Source organism: Carassius carassius, chromosome 38 (assembly GCF_963082965.1).
Source record: "Carassius carassius chromosome 38, fCarCar2.1, whole genome shotgun sequence".
Taxonomy (NCBI): Eukaryota; Metazoa; Chordata; class Actinopteri; order Cypriniformes; family Cyprinidae; genus Carassius; species Carassius carassius.
This window is the reverse complement of record NC_081792.1, coordinates 27717510-27735221: the sequence shown is the minus strand read 5'-3', so window position 1 is coordinate 27735221 and position 17712 is coordinate 27717510. Positions and strand designations below refer to the sequence as shown.

The window sequence follows — 17712 nt, the reverse complement described above, 5'->3', positions numbered from 1 at the left end:
TCCACAATGTGTTCAAACATGATGCTCTGGAATTTTAAAATTATTCAAATTATTATATTTTTTTCAGTTATCAAATTGAACTACATAATATGCCTTTAATTAATCAAACTACACTAAAAAATTCTCTAAAACATTTTTCACTCAGAAATTGCAAGTTTCACAAATAATTACTAACTAATAAATTACAAAAAATTGAAACAAAACAGAACAAAACATTTTAACTTCCTGGGTCTTATTTTATTTAATGAACGAATCTCATCTTTACCTTCAAAATTATTAAAATGAATGAAGGAATTGATTTAGGTTAAAACGATGTAAAACAAAAACTAAGTATTAAACATAAATTTTTGATGCAGAACGACCTAAATAGTATTTTCTTGTGAAATGTACTAAGTTGTTTTACAACTTCAAAAAGATTTAAAACGGCATCTATCAATATCATCTGAGAGAAATTGTCATTTAGATATAAAGAAATACTCATTTAGATTTAAAGTTAATACACATATCCTCGATACATACAGATCCCAAACTTTGAATATCTTGGGAGCTGGTTTTTACATGTTTGAGCATTATAGCTTTTTATTTATTAGCTGATTAATTATTTGTTAAGCCTTCAACGTGAAGAATTTGTTGGGGCCAATAGAAGCGAACAGACATGTAGGAACTGCACTTTCCAAATGATATATGTGTGATGTAATGCACACCAGTGATTCATATGCAATAAAAACTGTAGTCAGCATTAAAGACCAGCGTGTAGGGTCAGATTTCTCCAGCAGGAAGAAAAGCTTACATGCACAATCTGAATGCTGCAACCTGTGAACATTGGGTGGTGAAACCAACACACACTGCTTATATGTCAAAAAGCACATGCTTCGTTATCTGTCATCATGCATCATCATTCACAGTTATTGATTAATGTGCTAATAAGCATTTTCTACTTCTTAGCTATTATAAATCCTAATTTTGCACTTAGAAGGAACAATTATTTAGATGCAATACTAATTAACATGTAATGAAGTGATCAACTAATGAATCTGAGGGTCATTAACTAACATTCCTCTGGGTGACATAAAACTATAATGGACATGCAATCAGACAGCATTTACAATTACATTTATGTTTTGAGTTTTTTTCCATTATTTGACTGTTCACATGAGTATCGGGATAGATTTTAGTATGAATTTAGGATGTAACAACTATTTATGGGCTTTTTAATGTCATTTTTAATGTCTGCCGATTGCAATTGCTTAGAAATATAATTGCACATTTTCATAATTTATAAACAAATCATTCAGGATTTTATGCATTAAGGTTTAATGCTACTCATTTTCTCTCACAAATCACCCCCCCCCCACAATTCTAACTTCTTCTGAGGAAAAAACTCAGAATTGCTAAATAGAATTATGAGATATGAAATTACAATTATGAGATAAAAACTCACAATTCTAAAAAAAAAAAAAAAAAATTTAATTGCAAGGTTAACTCACAAATCTGAGAAGAGAAATCTGAATTGCGATTTTGCCATTGTGAGAAAAAGGTTGAAATTACCTTTTACTTATTTTTTTATTCTGTGGCAAAAACAATAAATAAATAACGAACTGTGAAACACACTTCAGACAGAAGTGTGAGATGTAAAATCAGAATTGTGAGAAAAATAATTGCGAGATATCAATGCACTATTGTGAGATGTCATGTAAACTGAGATGAACTGCGAGAAAAAATCTTTTCTCCTGTGGAAGAAACGGTCTTCCATAGTAACCACTGTAGCCTAAATTATACATATATAGACTCTCTTAAGTTTGACTTGGTAACTTTGTTTATGATTGGCAAACTCCCTGTAGACCATACAAAAGAAAGTCTAACAAAGAAAACAAAGATATTGCCTATTTCATATCCGGACTTGTCCGAGACTCATTTGAAGTTCCTAATGATGTCATAACTGATGGCGATCTCAGACAAAGACAAGCCCAAAGTGTTCAAATGAGCTTCTGAATCATCACAAGATGACCAGGAGGTGATACATACACACTTGCTTCCTCTTTCCTTGCCTTCATTTTGTGCTCATTGTTGTGGCTTTTCTGAAGGGTATAAGGAAGCAGTATTTACTAGCAGGTCAGCACATGTCTGGGCAAAAGGGTAGCTGGATCACACACACACACACACACTCATATTCACGTGACTCCTCTTGTGCCTCAGTGTTTGAAGTCATTCAGAAATCATGCATTAATAAAACCCATTCAATACCCATAAGAAATCTCCTTCACAAAGACTGATCCATACGGTTGGAAATCAGACATCATGTCTGTGTCACATTCTAGTCCAAAATCGTTAAAATTATATTTTGAAAAGGGAAAAATAAAATAAAACTTTATGATCTTATGATCTTTTCAAAACTGTACATTTTTCAATCCTATTTCAATTATGATTTTCATTACTGTAATACAATAATTTTTACTATACTATTATCTAAATTTAAACTGTTGCACAAATCAGCATATATATCTATATATTTTTTTAAATCAGCATGAATTAAAAGAAGTGCCACAAATAATGGCATGATGTATAAATGTTTAATCATAAATATATATATATATTTTTTGTATAACAGCAATGAGATTTGGGGGTAAAATATGCAATATTGTCATGAAAATCATGTTGCAATGATATAAATATATATATATATATATATATATAATTGTTCTGTTAATTTTGACAGTCGGACATCACCTTGACCATCCATTAAGTTTCTGAATTTCTGTATCAAGTAAATGAATGAATGAAACAAATAACTTAATCATCTGGCAACTGTGATAAAAAGCTTCTTGTATCATATTTCTGAAGACAGCTGCAAATTTGCTGGAGGACTTCAGCTGCTGAGAAATGCAAGAAAAAATTGGTATTGGTATATTTAGAGGTGACTATAACACTGATCACTGCTTCGCTGCATTTCATGAAAGCAAAGTGCTCATGAAGAAGCATTTCCAATGCAAACACACCAACAAGCACACAGAAGCTCAAATATTAATTTAGCCTATATGGAAGGTTTCCAGCTTTCCTGCGTGAAAAACTGGGCCCTTCGATATTTGCTGTTCGCCTGCCAAGGTGTTCTGCTGCAATGAATCAGTCCAGCACAGAAATGATGACCAGCAGCAGGCTCCTTTTCAGGCCTACTGAACAAATCAAGGCTTGATAAAACAGTACTCACCTTCTCTTGTACTCATCCCGCTCCCGTTTGACTTTGGCCAGGACGTTATACAAAGCTCTCAGTTCTGGGGTGATGGTGTCGATCTGAACCCCAACCCCGTCCGGATGGGTCCAGGTGACCCCGGGTCCCTGCACAGTCTTCACGCGCTCTCCGTGTCTCAAAATATGCGTAAAACTCCAGATGTTGCCCGGAAGCCTGGATTCCAGAGAGTCCGTCTGGACAGCGACTTCACGCGTGAAGGTGAAGCCCGGATGCCTCGGCTGACTGGAGGCTTGCTTCAGCTGGCTCTCCAGAAGTTTGTTCCTTCTCTCCAGCTCATGGACTTTGGCGAGGAAGCAGCGGAACCTCAGATTGAGGCTCTTGAGAGCATGGATGTTGGATCCCAGGTCGTTGCGCAGCGCTCTGGGAACCGCGTCCGACGGCGCACCGCTCACCACACCGCCCAAAAAACTCTCTCCAAACAACAGCGAGCTCATGGTTTCATACAAAAATAGATATCGGTGAGTTTAATTCAAAGCTGGTGTGTCCATGCAATCTTCTTCTCATGCGTAAAAAGCCCCCCCTAAGTATCATCGATTGATTGGAAGCAAGCAATGCAGTCATTATCTGTCTATCCTTCCAGGACGCATCATGTTCTCCTTGGAAACGAGCAGGAATAACGGAGCGCGCGGTCTGTTCGTCAGCTTATTTCTGAAAGTGCGGGACATCTGGAGAACAGCGACTCATCTCTTCGATCAGACTGATATTATTCTCACAGCCTCTTCCGCTGGCTACCGTTTTATACCGGACGCTACCGGCACGACGGGATCGAGTTTCATACTCCTAAAAGAGGGAGATCCGTAGCGAACTCTCCGCCCCGACGCGCCGCCCCGGGACGCGGAGACGCGCATTCGCGCACACGGGACGGAGTGCAGGAATCTGGCAACATCGCCCCCCTCAAACAAACTCCAGCACGTTTTATTTCTTTTTAGGATATTTGGTCAATGTTTAATAATGAATCAATTAAAGGTTGATCAAATAAATTATTTAATAGCTATTTTATCTAAATAAATGCAACTTACATTTGTTAAATGTTAACTAAGTAGCTAATTTTTACTCATTTTTAATCTAAATATATACAATTTATATCTTATTAATGTTTAATAATTAAGTATTTAACTATTAACAGCCTACTAATAATCTAATCTAAATATACCATTTATGTTTTATCACTGTTTGCTAAATCATTATCTAAATATTAACAATAGCCTTTTAATATTGCTAAAATATATTACTTAATATTCTATTTAAATATACACAATTTGGACTTTATGAATGTTTGATAAATAACTTTTAATAATATTAACATTGACAAATATTTTACATATAATTTTTTTGTTTATCTGAATATATATAAAATGGATATTTAACAATGTTTAATCATTCATCGTTGAATTGTCAATTATATTAATATTGATAAATAATTTAATATATTTATCTGTAAATAGATTTGTTATTTGTTATTATTATTTATTATTATCATTTTGATGTAAATAAATGCTACTTATATTTGTAAAATGTCAACTAAGTAGCTAATTATAAATTATTTTTAATCTAAATATATACAATTTATATCTTATTGACATTTAATAATTAAGTATTTAACTACTAACAGCCTACTGATAAAATTTTTTAATATTTTATCTAAATATACCATTTATAATTGATCAATGTTTGATAAACAATAGCCTTTTTATGTATTGCTAAAATATATTTCTTAATTTTTATACAATTTGGACTTTATGAATGTTTGATAAATAACTATTAATAATATTAATATTGACAAATATTTTACATATTATTTTTTGTTTATCTGAATTTATAAAATGGATATTTATCAATGTTTAATTATTCATCGTTGAATTGTCAATTATATTAATATTGATAAATAAATTAATATATTTATCTATAAATAGATTTGTTATTATTATTTATTATTATCATTTTGAAGTATTACATTTTGATCTGTATGTCTGTCTGTCTGTCCGTCTGTCTGTCTATTAATAATTTTTATTTATATAATAAGCAGACGTGTAATTACCATTTTCATGTTTTGCTCATTGCAAAAACATAACCAGCTCACTGAACACAAATCAAAATGAATTCAGACTCATTGGTCAGAGTTGAAATTGTCAAACCTCAGTTAATATTAATGATGGGAATTAAATGTGAAAGTGAGAGCAAGCTCATTAGCAAATTTATAAATTAAAATGGTTAGCAGAAAGTTGAGGTAAATTAAGGAAGGCGTTGAGGTGATTATTTTCACTTTTACATGTTGCAGCAACACAGAGCTCGAGTGTTTGCATTTCTCCAAATGACTGATGATGAATAGAGTCAGACATTACACAAGCATTTACACCTCATACCTGCCCTGGCTTGAAGTCTAAGTGCTCTGCACATATGCACAAATCACACCCAAGGATTTCTGAGGATTATGTGCAATTTTTTGCAATGGTTTTGAACAGACAGTCCAAGTATGTAAAATCAAAGTTTTTGGGAGTGCATACAAATCCTTTAATTCAAATGTTAAGTGCCCATGTGAATCCATCGGTTCTCGTACAAATCTATAACAAAAAGGCAGTTCCTCTAATGCGTTTAAGCGGTCTGGGAAAAGAGCAAGAGGTCTCGTTAAGGAGAAATAATATGCTGAAGTGATGAGTTCTGGTCATTTACTGCACTGTTTTTGTTGCATTGTGACTAGTGAGTGATGTAAAAAGTACAAAGAAATTATATAGTATATAGTCAAAAAGTCATATTTAAGTGAAACAAAAGAGTTTAGAATTCATTTAATTCACTTTCCCTATAAAATGATCTACTTGAGTGGAAAATATAATAGTTAAGAATAGTAATTAAGTGCCATTAATCAAATTCTTGACTGTTTGTTTAATTTGATAAGGATTTGTAGATAGTTACTATGTAAAGTTGCTATGTACTTTTTATTTTACTTTTATCTTTTAAGTTCAACAAGGTGTTAATGTCAAAATGTGGCAAAATAAGGTGTTTTTTCCACTTTGCATGCTGTAAAAACAATTTCAAAAAATAAAGTAGTTCACTTCCAGAATGAAAATTCTGTCATCATTTACTAACCCTCCACAAAAAAAGGTAAAGTTTCTTCTGTTGAAGAAGATATTTTGAGAAATTAGTAACTGTCAATGTTGGATCCCGCTCCTCCCGCATCAGTGGGCGTGGTCTTCAGACAATGACGCACTGAGCTCGGTCTGTGATCTTATTAATATTCATGAGCACCAGCGAGCACCACTAGGCGGCGGTGTGCTTCCTCACAGTTAGTGAAGCACTTTATCATCAGGCAAAGAAGAAAACACAGAGCCCACAACGTGAGAGCCATGCCGAAATCCAAGAGGGACAAGAAAGGTGTTCATTTAATGTTTAAATTTGTTTTTAGCACTTATTATTACTCAATTTTAGACGACGTGCATTAAAATATTTCGATATTAGTTCGTGTTGCTTGGTTTAGTTTAAAAGACGAAACTGTCTTTTTTTAAAAAACGTGTTTACACTTTAATAGACAAGGTACTGAAATAAATCATGTTTGTTACTTGTTGCTGAGACTTTAGTGTATGTGGTTAAGCTGTAATTCATCTTAGTGCCTTTTATTAATGACACTGAAGCAGCTTGGTGTGTTAGAATTTGAAGTTTTTTTTAGTTCTATCATTAATAATACTTTTTACAGTTTCTTTAACCAAAACAACCAAGAAGGGGTTGGAAGCCAAGCAAACCCTGATTGAAGAGGTTAGTATGACTTTTAATTGCTATTTTGGGTGACACTACAAGCATATACCATGGTAATAACATGGTATTCTTGAAATAACAAGGTATTCTATGAAACAAGAAAATCAGCAAATCTTTTTTGTGACAGTGATATACTGTATTCCGTCTTGATAGGATATATTTGTTTTGTATTTTTCACTTTATCATCTTAATCGGTTGCTTATTTCCAGACCTAAATTAGAAATGCAATACCATTAACAATAGTTTTATGATCAATTAAAATATCTCTTTCCATTTCTCTCCTCTCAGCTGCGTAAATGTGCGGACATCTACAGATATGTGTTTGTGTTCTCAGTAGAAAACATGAGAAACAACAAACTAAAAGACATCAGGACGGCCTGGAAACACAGCCGGTACACACACAAACACACACACACACACTCTCGATAATGCTTCTGATTTACTGTTTTTATGCGTTATTTCTAGGATTTCTAAGAGATTAAGGTTGTATTTGGGTTTTGTGTTTCAGGTTCTTTTTCGGTAAGAACAAAGTCATGATGATCGCACTAGGAAAAGGACCAACAGACGAGTACAAAGATAATCTGCATAAAGTATGTAAGCGAAAGTCATACATTTTTAAAATTGCTAATTTTATCAACCTCTCTGACTTACAGTGGTTTGTTTTGCAGGTGAGCAAATTTCTCAGAGGCGAAGTAGGTGTTTTGTTCACAAACAAAACAAAAGATGAGGTTCGAGAGTAAGTTGGTTTCAACAACATTCAGACCAACTAATATGCTTTAATGATCTTAAACCTATTCGTGATTCATTTCATGACCTTGTACGCTTGATTTAGTAACACAAGTGTTAATCTACCAACATCCTTAATCCTTGAATTCTAATTAAACCGAATGAATTCCTTTTTTCCTAACATATTGGTTATTTCCACAGATATTTCAGTAACTTTAAAGAGGTGGATTATGCTCGAGCGGGAAGTGTAGCAACTATGTCTGTGACGCTGGATGAAGGTCCGCTGGAGCAGTTTCCACACTCGATGGAGCCTCAGCTCAGACAGCTGGGCCTCCCTACAGCGCTCAAGAAAGGTAAAGCATTAGTCAACATAAAGACTGTTACACAAACCTGTACACACAACTATGAAAAATTGCTGAAAACATACTCCCCCTCAGGCCATCCAAGATGTAGATGAGTTTGCGTCTACATCTGATTTGGAGAAATGTAGCATTGCATCACTTGCTCAGCAATGGATGCTCTGCAATGAATGGGTGCCGTCAGAATGAGAGTTCAAACAGCTGATGAAGACATCACAATAGTCCACAAGTAATCCAATCCCTCAGTTAATGTCTTGTGAAATGAAAAGCTGCGTGTTTGTGAGAAACAAATCCATCATCTAAATGTTTTTAACTTCAAACCGTTGCTTCCTGCTAAAGAAGTCTGATGTTTACACAGTCCAGAACAGCTCTAAACAAATATGTGGGTGGATTTTTTTCACTGGAGGAACAGTTATTATGGATTATGGTCTTGTATTTAGCTAGAAGAGACTGTTTGAAGTTAAAAACGTCTTAATGATGGATTTGTTTTTTTTAAAAACCAGCAGATTTTCACTTCACAAGACATTAACTGATGGACTGGAGTGGTGTGGATTATTGTGATGTTTTTATCAGCTGTTTGGACTCTCATTCTGACGGCACCCATTCACTGCAGTAATGCTACATCTCTCTAAACATGAGTACATTTTTAGCTAAATTAAATTTCTGGCTAAAATATTCCTTTAATATAATCATCGCTGCATCTGAAATTGTATTTTCAGAAGATAATAGTTTACTGTAAAATGTATTGGACAGAAAGTATTTTGCACTAACTAACCTATTATCAATCCATCTGCAGGTGTGGTGACATTGATAAAAGATTTTGAAGTGTGTAAAGAGGGAGACACGCTCACACCTGAACAGGCTCGAATTCTGGTGAGTTTTTGCCATTAATACACTGCAAAAAAATCATTTTCTTAATGAGTATTTTTTTTAAGTCATAATAACTTAAGCAATATTGCTTCTTTAAAAAAAAATAGACTAATAAAAAGACTTAAAAAATGTAAGAACTCATTTTTAAGGGTATTACTTTAACACAGTGCACTAGCAGACATCACATGTGTTTATTTGGATTAAATGCATTTTAAAAATCCTTTCAGGTCATTGAACTAGTTTTGATTTTAAGGGATTCATTTAATCTTGCATTATTCTAAAATGATGAAGTTCTGGCCTTTCAATTCAGAAACTCTTTGCAATCGAAATGGCGGAATTCAGAATATCAGTCATGTGCATGTGGAATTCTGAATCTGGGGACTTTGAAAAGCTGACGGACGATGACAGCGATGAGACCAAGAAAGAGGAAACCGATGAAGGCTCAGAGGATGGAGAAGGGAGTGAATAAAACCTGAACACAGACAATGGACTTTATTTATTTATGTTTTTTGTGAACATTAATTTTGTTCATCCAACATAAACCCATGAAACTTTTATTGAGTGTTTTTCAGTGAGCTGCACGTTACAGTCATCTGCACACTGTCTAATTTCAACTACAGTTTTCAACAAAAATACAAGGTTTTTAGTGTTAAATATAAGTAATTTTAGTAAGTTTTTAGAAAAAAGACAGCAAAACACAGTGATTCCTCAAGATGCCACTATTACATTATTTTTATTGCATTCTCTTTTAAACAAGTTGAAAAATCAAGTGTCGGTGAGCTCAGAAAGACGTTTAATTTTGTCATCGTCTTTGTTAGGAAAGCTTAAGGCTGCTCCATGTCAATTCATCACTGTTCACATAGAAAGATAAAGTGATCTCTATGGTAGTTATTAAAAATCAGGCTTCATATTATTATTATTTTCTCTGATTGTAATGGAGCGTCTAGCGAAAGTAGTTTGGACATTCATGGGCCACTAAATCCCAGGCGTGTTTGAAAGCGTCCACGACTTCCTGTTTGAGCGGACCTTCTGCTCCTGCCGTCAGGTTCTCACGCAGTTGCTTTGTGCTGGACATCCCAATGATGACCCTGTCACCCAGATCACCCTGCAACCACAGACATCAGCACATCACATATATCTCATTTATTTCTATCGTGACTTAAAAAAGGGAGAGTTCACCCAGAAATGAAAATTCTGTCATCATTTACTCACCCTCAAGTTGTTCCAAACCTGTTTTAAGTTTTTTTCTGCTGAACACAGTAGAAGCTATTTTAGTTAACACTAGCCTTTGACTATGGAAGTGAATGGCTACCGTCAAGTGTTTGGTTACCAACATCCTTCAATGGAACTCAAACAGGTTTGGAACAACTTGAGAATTGGTTTTTTTTGGGTGAAAAAAATTTATTGTCATGCCAACATTGGTTGTTTTCTTTCAGTTTATCTTGATGCACTTATATGTGTATATATATATGTCAAAATTACTATAACTAAAACTAATTCAAAATATTAACAAAAACTATAAGAGTATATGAATGAGACTAAAATAACACGGCTCACACCTTCAGATGAGAGTGATGATACATCCAGCGAACAGCAGCTGATGTCAGGGTGGGTTTCTCTGAGCCGTACGCTGCTTCCAGAGCCTTCTGAATGCCATCTATGGCTTTAAAATGACTCTCCTTCCAGTATCTGAAATACATGCATGCCCCGGAAACATGATCACATTTAACAAGAGCAAAGCTTTTTTGTTAAAACAAACTAGATCTAGAGACTGAGGTCACACATGACTAAAATAAAAAAAATCAGTAATGCAAATATCACACATGAATTCTGAATTGAATGCACCTGTCTCTGTAAGCACCAGCCAAACTGTTCCCGAAGAATCGGCCCGCAGGCTGAGCGCCGTCTTTATCTTCATAGTGATATTTCCCAGTGAGAAGCCCACCTGTGAGAGGAGTGAGATTCAAGAGTTTGAGAAAATTTATACCATGCAGTGTGAAGAAAATGATTTGACTTGTGATCAATCAGTGTACATTTACTGTGCATCATATACAATTAAGTTTTCCAATTATACAAAAAGTGTGCAAAAACATAAAATGCTAGCTAAGAAATTAGCCCAAGAAAGACTAAAGAGACCATTGCAGAATTAATGATTTCAGGTGATCATTTGTGACCCTGGAGCACAAAACCAGTCTTAAGTCGCTGGGGTAATATTTATAGCAATAGCCAAACAAACGTATGGGTCAAAATTATAAATCTGTCTTTTATCCACAAATCATTAGGATATTAGGTAAAGATCATGTTCCATGAAGGTATTTAGTACATTTCCTACCATAAATATATCAAAAGTTAAATTCTGATTAGTAATATACATTACTAAGTCTACATTTGAACAACTTCAAAGGGGATTTTCTCAATATTTAGATTTTTTTGCACCCTTTAGATTCCAGATTTACAAATAGTTGTATCTCGCCCAAATATTGTCCACCTAACAAAACCATACATCAATGGATAGATTATTTATTCAGCTTTTTCAGATGACGTATAAATCTCAATTTCGAGAAATTGTCACTTATTAATTAAATGAATTATATTAATATTATATTTAGTGTATAATTGTTCTTTTTTGTTTATTTATTTTAATTCAGAGTAAATATTAAACCATATTGGTTAACAAACAAGAAAAAACACTATTGAAACAATGCATAACATACAAAGCAGTTTAGTCAACAATGTTCTTCTGGCTAACTTCAGGGCTATTATTCATTAGGAACCAATTTATTATATTTTGCAATACATTTAAGCAAATATTAAACACATTACCTGCCAAGGGATTATATGCATAGAAACGGATGCCAAAGTATCTCAAACACGGCAGCAGTTCAGTCTCCACTTGACGTGTGGTTGCATTATACATGCCCTTCAGAAAAAAACATCAACGCTGTTCAAATTAACTTCCATTCATTCTCAAACAATTTTAAATGGACTAATTTTAAAATAGTTTTATACTAGTGATTTTATATGGAATGACAACCATCCATCTGCTTACTTGATATACAGTAGGAAGCACCCAGTTGTTGTGTTTGCAGATGCAGTAGATTTCTGTCACTTCCCATGATGCATAGTTTGATAAACCCAGCTCTTTGAATTTGCCCTAAACACCAACAAAGTTGCATGATTCTGACGGTCTGTTTAGATACTTACCTGATTGTCAGGCATCTATCAAAGTGCACGTCTGAGAAATAAAGTCTAGAGCTCTGTAGTGTGAGTCACCTCTTCACGCAGCTCATTGCAGGCCTGTAGTGTGTCCTGAATGGGGTTCTGGTGGTCTGGTGCGTGCAGGTAAAACAGGTCCACACATTGTGTGCGCAGCCTCTTCAGGGACGTTTCCAGCTGATTCCGGACACTCTCTGGTTTGAGAGTTTTCCCCTCCCAGGGGTTTGCTTTAGTCGCAATTCGAACTGACAAACACAAATGAAAAGAAAGCATTCAGCATGATTAAAAATACACTGCCCCTTTAGATTTAGTGTTATTTTAATATCATTTGAGAGACTATTATAATTCTTTATTATTATTTTGATTATAATTTTTATTTTATTTTAAGATTTTAATTTGAGTAAGTTTTAAGTTGTAGTATTTGTATTGTTATTTTTAATGTCTATAAAGTTTTCTAGTAATTTTAATTTCAGTTTTAGTTGTTTAAGCATTTCAAGTTAAATGAAAAATTTATTTACATTTATGTGTTTATTCATTCATTTAGCAGACGTTATTTTTATTTTATTTTTTAGTTAATTTAATATTTTTTATGGCTTTAGTTTTAATGATAATAACCCTGATGTGATTACGCAAGAAACATGTAACAATCACAGGCATGAGTAAAAATATAATTTCTTTTATTATTGTGTACCTCATTTTGCATTCTTTTTTCTTCCCTCCATCATGTTTATTCTTATTTGTCACTGCTTGACATGCTATTTAATATGATTTGTCTCTGAATTAAAATAATAATAGATTAAAAATAAAATAATAATAATAATAGTTTAGTAAATTAATATATTTAACAGGGACCATGCACAACTGTTGTGCTAGAGTTAGCTATATAGCGAATTTGTATCTGCAGTTCCATTTTTCATTATAAATATAAAAATGTTTAACAATAAATTAAAATAATAAACAATATTAAATTATGATAAAAACAATTGAATGATTAAAATACTATTTACAAATAAAAATAAAATACTAAACAATAATGAATGATTAAAATAAAGACTTATTAAAATAATAATAAACACCTTTAAAAAAAAACTATTGGTCATCCAAGTACACGATCCATAAATGTACATTTTACGCATAGTCCTTTTTGGGAAAAGTTCTACCTGTTTTCGGAAGCTGCATGTTCCCTATGATGGTCTCCGCCTGTCCATCATTGTACATGAACGCGGTGTCAACCTCACCGTGGCCGCGCTCTAAGAACATCTGCACCAGCTGCCCGCTCAGGTGCGCGTCCGCGCGGCCACCGAACGCATTGCAGCCCAGCACAGTGACGGGGAGTTTGGACTCAGACATGTTGCGGAGCTGAAAAAAGCGAGATGTTTTGAGTCTGGGGAGAAAAAGGCGGTAAGCTGCACTCAAGCTGGTTCCAACAACGCACTGCATAGTAGATTTGTTCTTGAACGAATCGTTCCTTTGAGACTGTTCTCAGCAAGTAAGTAAATTCACAAATCGAGCTGAATCGAACTTTAGTTCCGGGTTGATGACGCAGGACGCACAGCCGAAATAGTCCAACCTATTTTTTTACAGTCTACTTGAGTCCAACTCAAAAAGAACCGATTGAGCCGGTTCATACTGTCGAAGTTTGCCGAGGATTACCGAAGATTCTGATGAGCGAGTTGACAATATAGTACCCTGCGAGCCTGAGGCGCGTACTAGAAATATGCTTATTCATTTACATTTTATTAAAACCTGCAAAAATACTTCTGTCGAGTGATGTAAATAAATTTAACAATAGTTTATTGTGAATGCATATTATATTTAAAGTAGCTTAAGCGAAATCAAGGACTGGTGGTTTATTAATTCTTTATACTGTAGACATGTACAACCTATCCACGTTTGTGCATCAATGTCTGTAACTTGTGCTTAAGATGTGAAACTTTTAGGAATCTTAAGTTGTCAGTCAGTCGTATCTGACATGAAGGATCCGCTAAATGAAACTGTGACCACAAACAACTTAAGTGAATTATATGGTAATAATTAGTAATATGCTTTCACATAAATAACTTTATTTTTTGATTTTTCAATATGTGTTGACACAAATGACTTATTTGAAATTTTCATTGATACATGCACTGAGTTGTAGATGTTATTGCTTGACGTCAAGAACCGATTTATCGGCTTTCGAGCCGGTTTCAATGGTTCAATCTATCCGACAAGAACCGGTTTGCAGAAATGAATCTGACTTTGCATCAGCAGAGAGTACAACCAGGGACAAAAACTAAGGGGCTGTTGCAAAAGTGTCGAAATTGTGCTTAAAGCAGAGGTCCACGCCGAGGCATTGGTCAGCAAAAGGAGGTGGATATTTGAAAGTTCATGGTTCATCATTTGCCTCATCAAAATAGAGATGTGGGTTTTCCAAATATCACTTACCATGCTTTTAAACACGTGCAATTCTCTTTGTAACCTGAAGATGTCAGCAGAATACAAATAACCCATTAATCGGTAGAAGACCGAAAAAACGTGATTTGCTCGCCAGAATAGGAAAACGGTTCATTTCAATTAGGTTTTCACTGCTTGTAATCACCTTTTGACCTTTATTAGTTCATTTTAATGGTGTAGTGCAGTGATTCTTAAACAGGGGGCCTCTGCAAACTTCCAGACAGGGCCAAATGAGTCTTACAATATTTGACATTTGTTTATGTCGACATAATTTTTATTAAAATTATATAAAATAAATATCAAATGCAGTCCCTCAATATGAGATCATGTTGTCAAACTGTAAGGTACTCAAATGCAGAGTTTTCAAATTACGTCATTACATCATTGCAATTAATTATCATAAGCCAATAATTACGATTTAGCATTCCAGCTGATATTAAATCTTGCATTTAATTTATTCAGAATCGTCCATCTCATAAGAGTAAATCTGAATAGTGCACTTTTCAATATTCAATTTATGTTTCAGAATTGGAGTAAGTTTTAAGATTTAGTATTTGTACAGTTATTTTTAATGTCTGTAAAATTTAGACTATACATTTAGATTTTTATTCATTTATTTAGCAGACGTTATTTATTTATGTATTTATTTATTTAATTATAATTTTTTTATGGTTTTAGTTTTAATAATAATATAACCCCGATGTGATTACGCAAAAAACATGTAACAATCACAGGCATGAGTACAAATATAATTTAATTTATTATTATTACGTACCTCATTTGCATTGTTGTTTCTTTTTATTTTTAATTCCCTCCAGCATGTTTATTCTTATTTGTCACTGCTTGACATGCTATTTAATAGGCTATGATTCGTCTCTGAATTAAAATAATAATACATTAAAAATAAAATATAATAATAATAATATTAGTTTAGTTTAGTATATTAATTAATTTAACAGGGACCATGCACAAGTGTTGCCAGATTTAGCTATATAGCTAATTTGCATCTGCATGCTGTTCCATTTTTTATTATAATAATAAAAATGTATAACAATACATTTAAATAATAAACAACATTATATAAAATTATGATAACATACATTAGTAATTAAATAAATAATTGATTAAAATACTATTTACAAATAAAATACTTAACATAACAATAATGAATGATTCAAATAAAGACTTATTAAATAATAATGAATACCTTAAAAAAACAAAAACAATTGGTCATCCAAGTACACATTCTATAAATGTATATTTTACGCAAAGGCCTATTAGGTACATATTGCAGAAATAGTACGACCAGTATGGAAGTATGCTAATGTATACACAGAATATTAATTGAACTTACAAATAAACATGTGACGTGCAATAGCATGTGATTTACCCTCACATTTCTTAAATAGTCACTATTTACAGTTTGGGAAAAGTTCTACCTGTTTTCGGAAGCTGCATGTTCCCTATGATGGTCTCCGCCTGTCCATCATTGTACATGAACGCGGTGTCAAGCTCACTGTGCCCGCGCTCTATGAACATCTGCACCAGCTGCGCGCTCAGGTGCGCGTCCGCGCGGCCACCGAACGCCATGGAGCCCATCACAGTGACGGGGAGTTTGGACTGAGACATGCTGCGGAGCTGAATAAAGCGAGATGTTTTGAGTCTGGGGAGAAAAAGGCGGTAAACTCCACTCAAGCTGATTCCGACAACGCACTGCATAGTAGATTTGTTCTTGAACGAGTCGTTCCTTTGAGCCGGTTCTCACCAAGTAACTTGTCGAGCCGGTGTTCTGTCGATTTGTCCTACCCTGTCAGATTTAGCAACCTCCAATTAAAACAGTGGGTAGTACAATTCGACAACGAACAATGCTACCTGTAAAGTTATGGTTTATTAATGTGTACACCTACCACAACCTTAAATCTAAGGCTATATAGGCCTACAGTAATGCAAATACATTAATTATGTGTTATATTCGCGGTTGTAGCTAGAAGGGATACAGCTACAGGAAACCAACGATAGGCTGCATATTTTTTTGTACCTATAAGATTGTATGTGTGTATACCTACCCTAACCTTAAACCTACCCTTACAGTAATGCAGATACATTAAATGTTGTTCAGCATGAGAAAAAGAGCGCAATATTGATGCGCGCATGCGCAGTAACCCTGGTAGGACGGGTATGTTCACAAATCGAACTGAATCGAACTTTGATGGGTTGATGACGCACGAGGCACAGCATGTCCTACTCAAAAAGAACCCATTGAGCCTGTTCAACCAACTGTCGAAGTTGGCAGAGGATTACTGAGGACAAGAACCGAATGAGCCGTGGCGAAGTTTGCCGAGGATTTCCGAAGATTCTGATGAGCGAGTTGACAATACCCTGCAAACCTGAGGCGCGTACTGTGTCATTTACATTTTATTAAAAACTGCAAAAACCCTTCTGTCGAGTGATGTAAATAAATTGAACAATAGGTAATTGTGAATGCATATTTAAAGTTGCTTAAGCGAAATCAAGGACTGGTTTATCAGTTATTTATACTGTAGACATGTAGAACATATCCGCGTTTGAGCATCAATGTCTGTAACTTGTGCTTAAGATATGAAACTTTAAGGAATCTTAAGTTGTACGCTAGTCAATATTGGTCAGTCAGTCGTATCTGACATGAAGGATCCGCGAATGAACTGTGACCACAAACACCATTAACTTAGGCTAAGTGAATTATGTGGTAATAATAAGTAATATGATTTAAAATAAATAACTTTAAATAATATTTTTTTTAATGTTTCAGAATCAGAATCAGAATCAGAAAGAGCTTTATTGCCAAGTATGCTTGCGCATACAAGGAATTTGTTTTAGTGACATAAGCTTCCAGTAAACAGAGACAACAACACACAGACAAAAAAAAAAAAAAAAAAAAAAAAAATTACAGGAGATTTACAAATTGGCAAATAAATAAGTGTATAAACAATTGTGCTATAAATGATAATGGAATAGGATTGAGTGAGATGCAGGAATGTTCTAGGATGGAGGGGTAACAAATAAATATAAGGATATTGCACATTTTTGCATAAGTTTAAGTGGGAAACATTTAACTGTTCATGAGGTAGATTG

At 34.2% G+C, this 17712-nt stretch overlaps 3 protein-coding genes across 5 annotated transcripts in view; 1 reads left to right on the top strand and 2 right to left on the bottom strand.

The window, feature by feature from the left end:
- LOC132119699 (intermediate filament family orphan 2-like) overlaps nt 1–4076 on the bottom strand; it is a 32197-nt gene extending 28121 nt beyond the window's left edge. The window contains exon 1 of one of the 2 annotated variants that reach the window (XM_059529888.1): nt 3206–4076. In XM_059529888.1, coding sequence (XP_059385871.1) covers nt 3206–3681 — 476 coding nt within the window. In that variant the 5' untranslated portion in view covers nt 3682–4076. The remainder of the gene's footprint in view (nt 1–3205) is intronic. The other variant, XM_059529889.1, reaches the window with a different exon arrangement.
- A 2439-nt stretch (nt 4077–6515) lies between these two features.
- Nucleotides 6516–9504, top strand: LOC132119698 (mRNA turnover protein 4 homolog). The gene is made up of 8 exons (XM_059529887.1): nt 6516–6616; nt 6936–6994; nt 7283–7386; nt 7503–7584; nt 7663–7730; nt 7922–8073; nt 8876–8952; nt 9260–9504. Exons 1-8 carry the CDS (start codon nt 6589–6591, stop codon nt 9416–9418), a joined length of 729 nt encoding a protein of 242 aa, XP_059385870.1. The 5' UTR covers nt 6516–6588; the 3' UTR covers nt 9419–9504.
- A 73-nt stretch (nt 9505–9577) lies between these two features.
- On the bottom strand, nt 9578–16473 carry LOC132119697 (aflatoxin B1 aldehyde reductase member 4-like). Of its 2 annotated transcripts, none has more exons than XM_059529885.1 (7): nt 16041–16473; nt 12223–12410; nt 11999–12103; nt 11773–11869; nt 10795–10894; nt 10509–10638; nt 9578–10054 (listed from the first exon to the last, which is right to left on the bottom strand). In XM_059529885.1, exons 1-7 carry the CDS (start codon nt 16318–16320, stop codon nt 9893–9895), a joined length of 1062 nt encoding a protein of 353 aa, XP_059385868.1. In that variant the 5' UTR covers nt 16321–16473; the 3' UTR covers nt 9578–9892. The 2 variants fall into 2 exon arrangements, with proteins under 2 accessions (XP_059385868.1, XP_059385867.1); XM_059529884.1 differs by lacking the exon at nt 16041–16473 and adding an exon at nt 13326–13729 and having other exon boundaries at nt 9581–10054.
- Between the last annotated feature and the right edge of the window lie 1239 nt (nt 16474–17712).

Bases quoted from the DNA above. Each gene is read 5' to 3' on its own strand.
- LOC132119698 (XM_059529887.1), top strand. From the start codon at position 6,589: ATGCCGAAATCCAAGAGGGACAAGAAAG. The intron at 6,617-6,935 runs GTGTTCATTTAA...TACTTTTTACAG, and splicing joins ATCCAAGAGGGACAAGAAAG to TTTCTTTAACCAAAACAACC. The intron at 8,953-9,259 runs GTGAGTTTTTGC...CTTTCAATTCAG, and splicing joins CTGAACAGGCTCGAATTCTG to AAACTCTTTGCAATCGAAAT.
- LOC132119697 (XM_059529885.1), bottom strand. From the start codon at position 16,320: ATGCAGTGCGTTGTCGGAATCAGCTTGAGTGGAGTTTACCGCCTTTTT. The intron at 12,411-16,040 runs GTAGAACTTTTC...TGTGTTTGTCAG, and splicing joins CATGCAGCTTCCGAAAACAG to TTCGAATTGCGACTAAAGCA. The intron at 10,639-10,794 runs GTGCATTCAATT...CATGTATTTCAG, and splicing joins GCTGGTGCTTACAGAGACAG to ATACTGGAAGGAGAGTCATT.